Here is a 13,963-nt window from a genome sequence, read left to right as displayed (position 1 = left end):
AGGCGGCCAACGTCCTGCACACCAAAGGCCACATCGTCGGTGACGTCCATGGCGGCGCGTCCGATGGATCTTTGCAGGCTTTAAAGCAATTGGACCAAAAGAGCGGGATGCCGACACAGGACAAGAGGTGTGTCTGATGATCCACCTATTGAGGAGAAAGCGGGGGCGCCAGATAATGCACGACCACAGTCCAAAATGGCGGTCGAGGGCAAGGCATCAGGTGAGTGAGTTGCTTCATGATGGCAGTTCAGTGTGCTCAAGTGAATGGCCGAGCAAGGCCGCCGCCCTTTCGGGTGACGTCGTCCCCTCCCAAACGAGGTTTTCACACAATGGTCTGGGAAGCCGATGCCACCCTGTGGAAACAACTCCAAAGGCGATCAACGATGCACAGTGGCAAGCCCCGGATCTTCAACCGCCGCCATCCATGGCTCGCACACCACGCACCCCTTGCGCTCGAGATGTCAGCGCTGCCCTTTGCGAGCGAGCGAAAGACAAAAGAGGGACGAAAATTTCGCTTGGTTTGCGCTCACCGTTCTTGTGTTACCAAATGTCAGTTTATGAGCTGTTGGCGCTTTGCTCACACCCTCGCGATCGGTTTCTCATGGACGCCGCATGCAAGTCATCACACTCAAACGTTTGGGGTCAAAATGTAGCTCACGTCACAAATCGATAAGTCTCCGACGAGACCATGGGAGACTGGACGAGACTGGGAACAAGCTCGTTGCCAACCAAACCAAAAGCGCATGCTGACAAAACGATTTTTCTCGCCCTTGGCTCAAAAGTGGCGGTGACCCTCAAGCTCCTACTCGTCCTTGTTGACGCCTGGTGCGCCTTGTTCAGGCCTATTGCGCCTTGGTGCACCGGCACAGCCTGTCCTGTACCGGTAATGGAGCGTGCGGGTGCACTCAACTCTGGGTGATCCCGAGTCACACAGGGGTGAATTTACTTGGTGTCATGGGGTGTGCATCAAGCGTCGCTGTGACCGCAGGGGCTCAAGCTGAGCAAGTCCCCGAGCCGGCCAACGATTCGACGGTTCCTGCACAGTCTGCATCAGATGGTGGCAAAAGTCACGTGGAAAGCAAAGATGCACTGCCGATCGAGCCGTTTCCCGCCTTGAAACCTGTGATTTCGCCCACTCCCGCGCCCGATACAGAGCTGGAGAACGACCCTTCCGTGCTCGTCGGATTTTATGCACAGCGCACTCTTTACGAGCGCAATCGGCTCGAAGAGCGCGAGGCCCGCGTTGACGCGGGTCCGCGCCATGATGTCGATGCTGAGTGGACACGCATGCGCACCGAGCAGCTGCACGATGCTTCCAGCATTCCAAAGGCACCGCGCAAGTCTGTTGTTCGTACCTTGGCCAATCCCGCCCTCCTTCGCCTCAAAGAGGATGCCGGTCTCCATGAGAGCTCCCAGCACCACAATCTAGCCGCGCCTCAAGGCGCGGCTGGCTCTAGTCGCCCCAGCCTCTTGTCTCCACCTCATTTGGGGATCAACAACCCCAATGACCGCGCCCGTTCCGACTCCATCTGGTCCTCGGTCACGTTCCTATCCAGCGGTTGGTGGCGGCCTCTCTCTTCTGACCTGCATGGGCGCACCCCTACATGTTGCTCATGCCTCGTCCGCCTGGGTGGTTGGCCTCTCCCCAGGTCGCGTTGGACTTAGTGACTTTTACAATTCTTTCAATGCTGGGATCATTGCACCCTTTGTGCACAACTCGGACTACATGCTCGTTATTGATGTGCGGCGTCGTACCGCCTTTGAGCAAGCCCGCATTCAGGGGGCCGTGCACTTTGATGCCAATCAACAATCCCCACTCAGGTACACGGTGGCAAGGGTCCTAGGTGGCGCAATGAGGAGGAACAACTGACCTCTTCCCTACTTTTTTTATTTTATTTTATTTTATTTATTTTTTCTCAATCTCTGTCTAGCGTACCGGCCCTATCCCATGACTTTGTGGTGGTGTATGACGATGATGGCGCGGCACAAGGTTGGGCTGTGCGCCTTTCTCTAGACCCTTTCCTGTTGTTCAAGGTTTGTTGGTAATGAGCTTGTCTCACAGAGGTGGGCATGGTTGATTTACTTTGCAGGACCGGCCATGCACTTGAGCAGCTATCTGATCCAATTGCAGTGTGACAACGTGGTACGTCACCGTCTGGCGATGAGTGTATTTTGGCAGCACATGATTTGCCTGCATATTTCTCTAAACCTACCTCCCACCCGCCGATTTATGTTGCTTAGGGCGTCCTGGTTGGTGGCTTTGATGCTCTGCGTGCTCGCTACCCCTGGATGATAGAAACCGGTTGGTTTGGCCTTGTGATCCGTGTGTGTGTGTGTGTGTGTGTGTGTGTGTGTGTGTGTGTGTGTGTGTGTGTGTGTGTGTGTGTGTGTGTGTGTGTGGGTGGGTGCACAGGCCATCTTCTCAATGCCCGGCGGTTGATTTGAAACCTGGCCACAGAGCGACCTTCCAAGCCCACTATCGGGCCATCCCTTCGCACATTTCCTTCAGAAATCTGGCCAGCCTTTCTGTTTTTGGGCAACAAGCATCACGCCTTGGACTGGTCCGTGGTGCATGATATGGGCTTGACGCACATTGTCAATTGCAGCAAAGAACACCCCAATGCATTTGCCGATCGTGGGATCCGCTACTTTAATGTGCGCGTGGCGGATGAAAAGTCGGAGAGCCTGCAAAGTTTTTGGAATCCCATGTGCCACTTTCTCGGTTTGTCCCTCTCCACCTTGCCCGCCAGTCCAGAAAGGCTTTTTGCAGTTGCGATCTTGGTCTCTGTCGCTCGCTCGTCTGATCTACATCTAAGGCTCATGCGCCCACTCATTCCCAATTTGCTCTTTCATGTCCTTTTGAAACTATCCCGACTTCAACAGACGAGGTTAAGGCACAAGGCGGACGCTGCTTGGTGCATTGCACTATGGGAGTGTCTCGCTCCACGGCTTGTGTGTTGGCTTACCTCATCCGCACCAAGCGTAAATCCCTCCGAGAGGCTGCTGCTCTGGTCAAGGACAAGAGGCAGGGTGTGCGCCCAAATCACGGCTTTCTCAAGCAGTTGGCTGACTGGGAGCAGCGCGAGCTTGGTTCCCGCCTGACAGATCTCGACCTCTTGTACTTTTAACTCAAGAACTGCGGGGATGCATTCAACTCGAGCTGTTTGCCGGGCTTGCCCCAGCGCAGATTAATGCTATTGCTTCTGACTCTACTCCTTTTCAAACGAAGGAGACGACGAATAACCAAACCATATTCAAGGACACATAAGCGAATTGACTCGATCCTCTCCCCTTGCCTCTGCGTCTGTATCGGCCAACACCTTCCAAAGGCCTTTTTTTGTGCGACATGCACCTGGAACAACACCATCATCCATCAGAGTTTCTTGTTCGTCACAAAAAGAAAGCGAGAACACAACAAACCGAAGAAAGCAAAGAAGTTGTACATGATGTTGGCTTTTTTTGTTTTGCTGAACACACTGACACCTTGACCAGTGCTTCTCACAGGCCGTTGTCTGTCTACTGACCACGCACCATGGCGTAGGTTGCGATGGATTTGGGCGAGATGTTGGGGCTGAAAGGAAGTGACGTGGCTGGTACCGGACAGGGTCACTCATGTCGCTGCCTCATCTTGGTAGGGATTCGCCCGCTCGTTGGCAGCACAACGATCGTCTCTTGACGCGCACGGGACCCTTGGCTGTGCCGGGGTTTGAGCCCATCCCAGAAGTACGAAAAGACCTCAACCCGCTTGCATTGCCGGGTTGTTTCTACTTGCTTGCTTGCTTGCCCCTCTGTTATCCATTGTGAATTTTAGTTCCCCTGTGCCCGGCTGCCCTTGCATGTGCTCTCGCATGCAGCCTCTGGTCTGCGGACAGGCGCTATTCTCATATGCGCTTGTCTGCATCGACAGCTACGTGACTTTTTGATGAACGACTGCCGAGTCCTGGTGATTGGTGCAGGTGGCCTGGGCTGTGAGCTTCTCAAAGACTTGGTGCGTTGTCCCGCCACCCCATCTATTTTGCCCCCGGCAACCCTCGTTGCTGGTCCGGCAATTCCGTCTCTGGCTTTGATGCCAAGTTGTGAACTCACGATTTTGCTGATTTTCCTGACGCATATCAGGCACTGTGCGGGTTTCGCCGCATCGACGTCATTGACATGGACACCATTGATGTGTCCAACCTGAACCGCCAGTTCCTCTTCCGTCCCAAGGACGTGGGTCGTGACAAAGCGACCGTGGCCGCCGAGTTTATCAACCGGCGCATTCCCGGCTGCCAAGTGACACCTCACTTTAATCGCATTGAAGACCATGACCCTGACTTTTATCGACGTGCGTTTGGTCGTCTCAAGCAAAAGGACCGCGTAGCTTGTATTTGAACCCACGTTTTGTACCCCCTCTTTCGTGCGGGCGCCCCGTCCGACCTCAAACCTTTCTGCTTCCTGCCCACCTTCTCGTTGCGTGTCTGTTTTAGAGTTTCAGCTGGTGGTCTGCGGTCTTGATTCGGTGGCTGCACGGCGCTGGATCAACAATATGCTGGTGCGTGTGCCAGGACCTTTGCACAGTCTTTTTTCCTCGAGCATCCTCAAGCTCGCGGTGCCCCCTCCTCACTCTGTCGCCATGTAGTTGAGCTTGCTCCAGTATGACGACGAAGGTCAGCTCCTCGAGCATACCATCATTCCGTTGATCGATGGCGGCACCGAGGGTACGTGGCCGGCATACGCGCCCAGTTGGTGAAAGGATGCGTGCTCCTACTGTTCAGCCCTCATGTCACGCTGGGTCGTAAATGGAGCTCTCAGGCTTCAAGGGCAATGCCCGTGTCATTATTCCAGGCAAAACAGCTTGCGTGGAATGCATGCTGGATCTTTTCCCCCCGCAGGTAGGTGGGCATACCAGTTGTTTGAAAAGGCTCGCTGGTCTCCGCATGCCTCAAATTTAGGCCCGTGCTCCGTTTTGGGGACCGGTGAAGATGCATTGCTCAGCCTCTGATATCTGCTTGCCTTGCAGGTCAACTTTCCCATGTGCACGATTGCCAACACCCCACGCTTGCCAGAGCACTGCATCGAGTATGCCAAGGTGAGTTCGGCCCGTCCTTTTGAGTTTCAGAGCCACCCCTGGTCTGACAGCTCTGGCGGGTACTGACGACCCTCTCTCTTTAGATTGTGCAATGGCCCAAGGAGCGGCCCAACGATAAGTTGGATGGTGATGACCCAGAGCACATTCGTTGGCTACACGATAAGGTCGCGAATCTTGCTACAGGCTGGCGCTCGCCGCTGTTTACGCTCAGGCAAAAAAGATTTGTTTGCTTTTTGGTTCGGCTCATGCGTAGATGGACTTTGTAGGCAGCAGAGCGTGCCGGTCAGTTTGGGATCACTGGTGTCAACTACAGTTTGACGCAGGGTGTAGTCAAGCGCATCATCCCCAATGTCGCTTCTACCAGCGCGGTCATTGCTGCAGCCTGTGCCAATGAAGCGTTCAAGCTGGCGTCAAGGTAAGCACAGACCATTGCGCTCCGATGCCCACGGACTGTCAGACTCCCCACTCACCCATAGCGGATGCAACGGGCACCGGACGGTTTTGACAATAGCTGTGCTCCAACCTTGAACAACTATGTGGTGTTCAACGACACCTATGGCGTTTACACCCACACATTTGAGTACGAGCGCAAGCCGGAATGCCTGGCCTGCAGTCGTGCCCCACGCAACATTAACGTGGAGCCCCATCAAACGTTGACCATGTTGCTGGATGAGTTGACCACGAGGTTCGTTGTTCAAGGCGGTGTGGCGGTCTTCCCGTTTGCCCCCCTGTTCTCAGTCATGCCACCTTGCGTTAAACTCGTGGACAGAGCCGACTTTCAATTTCGTGGACCGGGCTTGACCACCTCGATGGGTGAAAAGAACAAAACCCTCTACATGACTCGGCCGCCTGCATTGGAAGAGGCAACCCGGCCCAATCTGGACAAGACGTTGCAGGGTACGTTGCACGACTCGATTTTTTTGTGTTGGGGTAAAATCCGAACAATGGCGGGCACAGCCCGGTATTGTTTGGTAAGATGGTCGAGGGAAAGCTGAAAGCAACGGGCCCACACGAGGAGAACAAGGCTTGCCCAGGCCACGGCACATAAAACACGATTATCGCGACTGGATGCATGGCTGGGTAGCATCACTCTTAAGCTTTGCCATTTGTCATGTTGTTGTAACGTCATTGCAGAGTTGGGCTTGGTAGACGGACAAATCGTCAACGTGACCGATCCAACATCGCCCATACCGCTGCGCCTGCGACTGCGCATGCCAACGGCAGCCATGGACACGGAGTAAAACAGCTAACATCATGGGCCGGTTGTGGGCCACAATGCAAGGCCAAAGGTGAAAAAAAAAATTCAAGAAAATCAAAGCAACTGTTGGGACCACATCCAAAATAGCCGTGTGTTTGCAGCAGAACAAGCCAGCCTAGAGCAGCGTTTGGGCAACGCAAGACAAGCAAGGTTCACAACTACACGGCGGTCGACACGGTTGACGACAACATGCACGCCCACCAACACACGCACACACACACACACACACACACACAAATAGGAAAGAAACAAAATAACACCAGTGAAGGCGGGCCGGCCTTTGGATCGGCGGATGGAGGCGAGGGTGTCTTGGTAAGAAAACGTTCGTGTAGCTTCAGCATGAGTCCGCGCGCAGTGACTGAGATAGCAACGCGTCGGCAGACCATCGCGCGTTGGGTAGTTTAGTGGGACAGGACCTTGCGGCCCTTCTGCAAGCGCCGAAGCAGGACTTTCCGACCACCCTTGTAGCGGAGACGGCGCAAGAACCCGTGCTTGCGCTTGCGTTTCAGGTTGCTCGGTTGATATTCGCGGCCATAGGTGATGGTTCGCACTTGCTGCAGTCCGGAAGCCGGGGTGCTTGCCGAAGCGACCGTCGTGCTTGGGCTTGGTGCAAGTCCCGGCAAACGTGCCACAGTGCCCGGAAAGCCCTGAGCAGCACGTGGAGTGCTGGCTTGCAGGGCAGAGAAACAGCGCACGGCAGGCTGTGCAAGGCTAGGTGTACGAGCGACCAGCGGGGCGGCTGTCGTCATCGCCCCGCGAGCGGTCGCAGCGAGGACGGCACGCAGCATGGCTCTGGCGAATGAGTCAGAGGGAGAGAAGAGAAAAAAAAGGAAAAAGAAAATCGAGCGTGATTTGTCTGACAATACACATGGTTCGGTGCTACCAAGCGAAAGCAGGTCACAGAGGTGGTAGCAGGTTGCACGCGATATAACACATGGTGTGGACGTGTTGGGGATTCCAGTGCACCTTTTCACCACGTTCACGCATGGGCGACGTTCAAGTTGTGCCATGCTGTTGGTTTTTCAGGCATTTTCGTCTTGCCGGACCTTTCAATGGCTGGTCTTGACTGGTGCGCAGTATGAGCGCCTCCCAAGGTCGCGTGAGCGGCGGCGGAGGGGATGACACCAATGCTCGGTAGGTTTTTTTTCCTTCTTGCCACCCTCTTTTCTCTTCCAACATTTGCTTGCTCGTGCGTTGCACACACTTTTATGGTCAAGTGATTGGGCGTGGCGGCCGCTGATGAACAACCATCTGCGCTTGGACTGAGCAGCCAACTTGGTTGCTTTTGATGAATACCTTATTTTCTTCACTTTGACCTGAGGCACGCCACGCCCAACACTTATCAACCACAGATCTGCTCGGGTACGCCTGTGCATAGCATGCAATATCTCATCTTTGTAACAGGGTGCCATCAGGTCAGCATTGGCAGTCGCATGTGGCAAGCAACGGAAAAACTTATTTTTTCAATGTGAAAACTAAAGAGTCGCGATGGGAGCCACCTCCAGGCTGGACCGCTACGGTATGTGACTTCACGCGTTTTTGAACATCACACCAATCCCGTCAAAACAAAAGACACACCTTTTCCTTAAGGCTGTTCGAAGACTTGCGTTGGGCCTTTTTCTACCCGCTGCAAGTTCATCAGTACGCCAAGAACAAAAGTCGAGTTTGGTCGCGGCGACTCGCCTCATCAGTACTTCCACGAGTCGATGCTCAACCCACTCGGCGAACACTCTGTTTATTTTTAATACACATTCATGATTTCTTTCTCCATCATGCAATGACGATACGATCGAGAATCTCATGGCTGTGTTTTGTGTCGTTGATGGCACATAGGATGGACGCGTGAATGCAGTGTCTTCAACAGCGGAACGAGACCGACCACGACATGATCGATCCATGCCCGGCCATCCTCGTTCTGAGCATCGTGGTTCCACTCGCCCTGAACATCAACACGCTGCGCCTCGCACCCACTTTCGGGAGTCTGGTCATGCCCTGCCTCCGCGAGGTGGACCACCCCACCCAAGCGTGTCTACACACCCTCCACAGCATTCGCATCCGCATCCGCATCCGCATCACCGTCCGGCACACGGCATGCATCCTGAGCGCCGACCAGATTTTCATCCTGAGCGAGACCACTTTCGCAACCGGACGGAGCCGCGCATGCGGGCAGATTGGTCTCATGGCCCTAGCGGTGCCCCTGTAGGCCATCGTGGCCCACCACCACCCTCTTCTGATTATCGCTCTCGACGCGCATCAGATCACAGGCCACATCGCCCTGAGCATCATCTTCGTCCTGAGGCCCCACCGCCGCCCCGCGGCAACCCTGGCTCGCGACACGATCAACACTCCTCGGCCCATACCCGTGGCCCACCTGCACGAGCCTATCCACCTCCACCAAGCGAATCTGATCCCCACCACCGAGATGGTGCTAAGCGCACTCTTTCGTCTGAAAGCAACGCTATTTTGCCGAGCAAGAGCAGCCGCTCCAGTTTGCGTGAGGACCCGCCCGCGGCACGAGCATCACTTGGAGCACCGCCTCGATCTGGTACTGACCTGTCAACTTCTACGACCTCAGAAGCCATTTTGTCTGAAACACAACGCTCTCTTTGCGCGAGCAAACTCGCGTCATTGCGAGCCTCATTGCGACAGCAGATTCTAGCCACTCGTCTCGATGTTCTTGACTATCGCGTTGTTGCCATGGAAGACATGGAGTTCTAATCGCGCCTTCCTTTTCGTGTGGACCACTCCCATGTTGTGTCCTCTTCGTCTTTGAGCGCTGTGCGCTCGTGTGTCATGCACTGTTATCTTATCTTCTGTTCATTCATGTAGCGAGTGAGTCTCGCCCTCTTTTCTTTTTTTTTTTTTTTTTAAACATCAAATCAATGTTATGGCTGCAAAGCAGTTAAGCGTGGACAGCTTGTCTTTTTGCTGACCAATAGGTTCTGAGAGCCTTCTTTTTTTTTTTCTCGTTTTGTGTTTGTAAAATTGACACATCAAACTTGCTTGGAGGGTTTTATGTGCACACATTTCACATTTAATTTACACGCCACCTCAAACTCATGAATGCAACACATTCGGTGCGAGTTGATCACCATCAATCCACGAAAAACCTGAAGCTCCTTGGTCAACTACATTGCGGTGCACGGCCACCCTTTTCGACCCAGTCAAGACGCCAACCTAAAGAACAGAAGAGGACAACGCTTCCGAAAGTACACAAATCAGGGATAATCCGGACGGGCGGTTCAAACACAGGCCACAACGCTTGCGATTTGCTCGGTACTGCCTAATCAGAAAAGTCATCTGCCTCATCCTCGTTGTCCGAAAAGTCGGATGCTTCGCTGGCCGAGTCGTCGTCGGCACCACCCGCGTTTCCCACGGGAGCGTCTGGGTTTTCCAGGATTGAGGGATCAGCCCCAGTCTCCAGGGCAAACTTGGTCTGCACTGCAGGTAGTGGCACGCCCATGTCCATCATCTTGAAGTACTTTTTGTACCGTGGATCATCTCGGTTAGTCATGCGCGGGGTCTCGGGTTCAGCTTCGGGTGCGGCCGGGGCAGCGTTTGGTGCAGCGTCTGGTGCCGGGGCAACCGGGGCGTTGTTGCTTTCTGTTGGTGCCGGAGCAGCCGAGGCACTTGGTGCAGATGCAGCCGGCGCAGCAGGCGTCTGTGTGGTGGAGACATATTGTTCACCTGTGACGCCATCCAGGCCTTCGATAGACTGTAACTTGTTCTCCAGCAGTGCCACGGTCACCTCCAGCTTGGCAAGTCGGTCTGAGACAGTGTGAAGTTTCTGAGACACGGTGCAAGCAGATCGGTTTATCAGAAGCATGTATACCCACTGGACCCGTTGCCCAAGGACTTCTGGCACCAGGAAGCACACGGACGGTTGGACATTCAGACACAAGGGCGAGGGATTCGGAGCACGAAGCGAGCGGCCGTTTGAAACTTGATGATACCTTCTCACATGCAACTGAGAAATGATTCAAAAAGCTGGCGGTCGAGGTAACAAAGTGATTGACAAACGCCAGCATGCGCTTGTGCGGCATGGCATCCACCTACAATAGCAGAGCCAGGAAAGGGGCCATATGAGTTCTGATCAGGCTTGGAATCCGTTGTCGGCTGAACGATGCAAACCTCATAGTGGTTGGCCACATCGCCCAGCACGACCAGACCGTCACGATCCATGTTACTGTGTTTTTTTCCTCCGAAAAAAAAAAGAAGGAAAATTGGTGGCCTCGCCGAAGTCAGGGACAGCGGTCGCAGTCTGATGGGTCCACAGGTCCAAGCACAAGCACAAGCGCGCTCCAACCCCTGGTCGCCCTGGTTCCCAGCAGCGACAACAACAACAAGTCAAAGGAATCGCGCTTCTGTTCTGTTGTGTGCCAGCCGACCAGACCGCGCTCAAGATCGCACAATTTGGAGACTGTCGCGAGACAAGGAGACCAGGAGATTGCAAGGAGAGAGAGCGAGAGAGCGAGAGAGCGAGAGAGAGAGAAAAGATGACAATCGTCATGGAATAAAGTGTGACGATGGTCACAGATAAAATTGTCAGATACCCACGCGCGCAGGGTGTTTGGGAGGCAGCGCAACACTTGAACAGCGTCAACGTGGTGGGTGGTGTGCACTTTGTGAAGCCGCCATCCAAACGGTCGCGCTCAGACGGGGGGTTGACGCTGCGCTTTAGCTTATAACGTTCGTTCGCATCGGCAGAGCGTCTGCTTTGGTTCACCTCAAAAATGGGCAAGAAGAAGCCCTTTGTCAAGCGCAATGACGCGGGCACCTTCACCTATCAAGTCGTGCACCGGAGCCACCGCGACCCGGCCCTGGCTGACAATGATAGCTCAGACTACGTCCTGCAGCCCGTCGTTCCGCGGAACGTGCAGCGCCGCGAAGTCGATGGCGGTGAGGAGCGTTACTATGCGGCCGTGGACATGATCCGTCAGAGCGGCGCTGACGTCAGCCATGATCTTCCCAAAATGAGCGAGGCCGCTGCCGCCTCCGGGCAAGCCGCCGCCGCCGCCGAGCGCGTCGCCATGTACGTGCTTTTGTTGTCTTTGCTCTCGTGCCAACGTTCTTCTGAGTGTAGCTGTACGCTCGCTTCGTGTTTTGCCGAAGAGATTCTTGAATCCACCATGCTTGGTCCTGTGCTGTGCGGTGGCTCGTTGGTGGCTGGCTTGTTAAAATTTGTCTTTGTCACTTTGCAGGTCTGAAGAGGATCGTCGGCGCGTTGACCTAGCACAGCTGGGCATCTACTACGATGACGACTACGACTACATGCAGCATTTGCGCGAGACCGGGCAGGGGGGTGGCGAGACGGAAGTTGTGGCAGCAGATCCACGCACCCTGAAAACAATTCTGCGGGAGCGCGGCGTCGATCCGGCGGACATTCTGGACGAGGTTGCGGCTCGCCGTGCTGCCCCTCAGCCCGATAAAAACGCCCCGCCACCGCAAGTTTTCGACCGCGCTGCTGATTTGAGCTTTGATCCCCGCTTTGACCTTGATCCTGACATCGTACGTCCAGATCTCCGCCCCCAGGATCGCACGAACCACTCTTGGAATCCTGCCAAACTTCCTTGTAGCTTGGACTCACCGCGCCCCCTCCGCTTCTTCGCGGCAATCGCTGTTCTATACACGTGTGCCAGGTGGCCGCATTGGATGATGCATTGGACTTTGAAGACCCAAACAACATCTTAGATGATGATTTTGTCCTCCAGGTTTGTGCTGCTTGCACCGTGTTTCTGCCCCACTCTGCCATCAGTTCTAATTGCGTGCTGCGTGGCATCATCTTGTGCTGGATTGAATGCAGGCACAGCAATCCGGTGACGACTACGACGAGGACGAGGACAGCGACGCGGGCAGTGCGGCAACGCTCACGCTGGCAGATGAGGAGGATCGCTGGCGCGCCATCGGTCACGGGAGCGTCTCTGGACCTGCAGGCTTGAGCGCGGCGCGTCAAGGGGACGATAATTCGTCCATGGGGTCCATGGGCCACGGCTCGGACGATCGTGATATCGAGGAGGTCAGCGTAGCGCAATCACGCTTCACCGAGTACTCCATGACATCTTCCATCTTGCCGCGCTCCGAGCACCAAGTGATTCACAACGAGCATTTTGAGGCTATGTACGCCGCGGTAAGAGCCACGCATGCTCTCTTTTCCTTCCTCTTACTTTGGCTATCTTTTACGCCCACTTGCCGTCGACTTTTTGTTCCTTTATTTTTTGATTGATTGACTTTTTTTTTTTTCGTCGCCACATTCTAACGTGCTGCTTGTACTTGCCGTCACCGTGCCGCGGTTCATTGTCTACGCGTTTGGGGATGCTGTTAGTATGACGATTCACAACTGGGTGCATTGGACGAGGACCACGCCTATGAGGACAGCGATGTTGTGGGCACTCAAGATATCGAACAGTTTGATCGAGTCTTGGACCAGTTTTTGAACACCCAGCGCCAGTATCAGCTGCCCTTGGCTCAGGCCGTTGCCGGCATCAACGAGGAGGAGCCTAAAGCACCCGCCGAGGATATCTTGGAACGCAACGATGCAGACGAGGCTGCCGAGGAGGACGAAGAGGAAGAGACAATGGTTCTGGACAGCGTAGCGTTTAAGGTTTGTTCAGCCCGTGGGGGTGCCGAGAACGTCTTGCGTGGACACTGGGGTAGCCTTTTCTGCTCAACTTTCTTGACCGACCTTGATGTCTGTGGGTGTCTGGCTCATTGGTTACAGCCTCGTAACAAGGAGTGGGACTGCGAGTCCATCTTGTCCACGCGCAGTACGCTCTATAATCATCCAACCGTCATTGACGAGAAGCGCCGGTCACGCCCGCGCCCCATCCAGCTTCATCCCAAAACAGGCTTGCCGGTTCGTGATGTGACCCCGATGGCAATGCACCACCGCTCGCATTGCGCCATTGCGCAATTAGCAATGGAATCGTATGCACTGTGCGCTTGCTCATCGACTCGGAACATGTGACAATCCCAACTATAGCTTGAGGCATTTGCTCGTCCAGGCGCAGCCGAGGAGGAGCCGGAGGAGATGTATGATGAGGAAGCTGAGGGTGACTACTTTGAAAATCGGGGTGTGGCGCGCGACAAGGTGCAGTGACTGCGCAGCAGCGATTTGGGCATGAATCTCCAACCAGCAGGTTGGGTCAGAGGAAACTCACGTTGTGGTGCGATGTTCTCTTTAGCACGAATCGGCCGAGGATAAGCGGGCGCGAAAGCAAAATCTCAAGGAGGAGAAACGGTTGCGCCGCCAAGCCAAAAAGGCCACTAAGGAAGCCTTCAAAGCTGAGACGAACCGCCAGAACAAACTGATGTCCAAGCAGTCAGGCATCAAGGCTGTGAGCGTTGCTTAAAGTGAAAGCCTCTGCTTTTCTTTTTTTTTCCCGAGCCGAGCCATCCAGTGGTGGAAAGAATCCAGCTCTGATGAGATGGGTTATGTGTTGAATGCTCGAGTCAACCGCCCTCTTGTGCCTGCGCCTTTCCCTCTTCTTTGCCTGTTGTAATAGTGTCATGTCGTGTTTCTGCTCGAGATGGTGATGGCATGTGCGCCCGTGGCGCCAGACGCGTTAAAATCGAAGCTTGTTTCCTTGAACGACTTTTTTCTTGGCGAGCTGTACGCAAGTACAACTAGGCTACGTATT

General features: G+C 54.6%; 5 protein-coding genes across 5 annotated transcripts; 3 read left to right on the top strand and 2 right to left on the bottom strand.

The window, feature by feature from the left end:
* Positions 1-195: 195 nt before the first annotated feature.
* On the top strand, positions 196-6,382 carry MONBRDRAFT_34910 (uncharacterized protein; the record flags this gene model as incomplete). The annotated part of the gene is made up of 13 exons (XM_001743282.1): positions 196-224; positions 3,636-3,723; positions 3,908-3,988; positions 4,117-4,324; positions 4,467-4,531; positions 4,619-4,697; positions 4,792-4,871; positions 5,000-5,068; positions 5,152-5,232; positions 5,335-5,483; positions 5,580-5,753; positions 5,838-5,965; positions 6,203-6,382. The coding sequence occupies 13 exons, from the start codon at positions 196-198 to the stop codon at positions 6,307-6,309; spliced, it is 1,338 nt and encodes a 445-aa protein (XP_001743334.1). The 3' UTR covers positions 6,310-6,382.
* A 345-nt stretch (positions 6,383-6,727) lies between these two features.
* MONBRDRAFT_5692 (uncharacterized protein) lies at positions 6,728-7,114 on the bottom strand (the record flags this gene model as incomplete). Its single annotated transcript, XM_001742960.1, has 1 exon — positions 6,728-7,114. One exon carries the CDS (start codon positions 7,112-7,114, stop codon positions 6,728-6,730), a length of 387 nt encoding a protein of 128 aa, XP_001743012.1.
* Positions 7,115-7,371: 257 nt separating this feature from the next.
* Positions 7,372-9,328, top strand: MONBRDRAFT_35850 (uncharacterized protein). The gene is made up of 3 exons (XM_001743281.1): positions 7,372-7,460; positions 7,731-7,845; positions 8,160-9,328. Exons 1-3 carry the CDS (start codon positions 7,405-7,407, stop codon positions 9,042-9,044), a joined length of 1,056 nt encoding a protein of 351 aa, XP_001743333.1. The 5' UTR covers positions 7,372-7,404; the 3' UTR covers positions 9,045-9,328.
* A 281-nt stretch (positions 9,329-9,609) lies between these two features.
* On the bottom strand, positions 9,610-10,508 carry MONBRDRAFT_22818 (uncharacterized protein; the record flags this gene model as incomplete). Its single annotated transcript, XM_001742959.1, has 3 exons — positions 9,610-10,113; positions 10,280-10,378; positions 10,458-10,508. 3 exons carry the CDS (start codon positions 10,506-10,508, stop codon positions 9,610-9,612), a joined length of 654 nt encoding a protein of 217 aa, XP_001743011.1.
* Positions 10,509-10,977: 469 nt separating this feature from the next.
* On the top strand, positions 10,978-13,912 carry MONBRDRAFT_35849 (uncharacterized protein). The gene is made up of 8 exons (XM_001743280.1): positions 10,978-11,358; positions 11,528-11,834; positions 11,966-12,037; positions 12,130-12,453; positions 12,649-12,927; positions 13,045-13,179; positions 13,306-13,413; positions 13,508-13,912. Exons 1-8 carry the CDS (start codon positions 11,060-11,062, stop codon positions 13,673-13,675), a joined length of 1,692 nt encoding a protein of 563 aa, XP_001743332.1. The 5' UTR covers positions 10,978-11,059; the 3' UTR covers positions 13,676-13,912.
* Positions 13,913-13,963: the final 51 nt, after the last annotated feature.

Source organism: Monosiga brevicollis, genomic scaffold (genome assembly GCF_000002865.3).
Source record: "Monosiga brevicollis MX1 MONBRscaffold_3 genomic scaffold, whole genome shotgun sequence".
Classification (NCBI taxonomy): Eukaryota; class Choanoflagellata; order Craspedida; family Salpingoecidae; genus Monosiga; species Monosiga brevicollis.
The sequence above is the reverse complement of the archived record's forward strand: the minus strand, read 5'-3'. Positions and strand labels throughout refer to the sequence as shown.

Excerpts from the sequence above, each read along its gene's own strand:
- MONBRDRAFT_35850 (XM_001743281.1), top strand. The coding sequence starts at position 7,405 with ATGAGCGCCTCCCAAGGTCGCGTGAGCGGCGGCGGAGGGGATGACACC. Across the intron at positions 7,461-7,730 it reads GGGGATGACACCAATGCTCG|GGTGCCATCAGGTCAGCATT; the intron begins GTAGGTTTTTTT and ends TCTTTGTAACAG. Across the intron at positions 7,846-8,159 it reads CTCCAGGCTGGACCGCTACG|GATGGACGCGTGAATGCAGT; the intron begins GTATGTGACTTC and ends GATGGCACATAG.
- MONBRDRAFT_35849 (XM_001743280.1), top strand. The coding sequence starts at position 11,060 with ATGGGCAAGAAGAAGCCCTTTGTCAAGCGCAATGACGCGGGCACCTTC. Across the intron at positions 11,359-11,527 it reads GCCGCCGAGCGCGTCGCCAT|GTCTGAAGAGGATCGTCGGC; the intron begins GTACGTGCTTTT and ends GTCACTTTGCAG. Across the intron at positions 12,038-12,129 it reads ATGATGATTTTGTCCTCCAG|GCACAGCAATCCGGTGACGA; the intron begins GTTTGTGCTGCT and ends GATTGAATGCAG.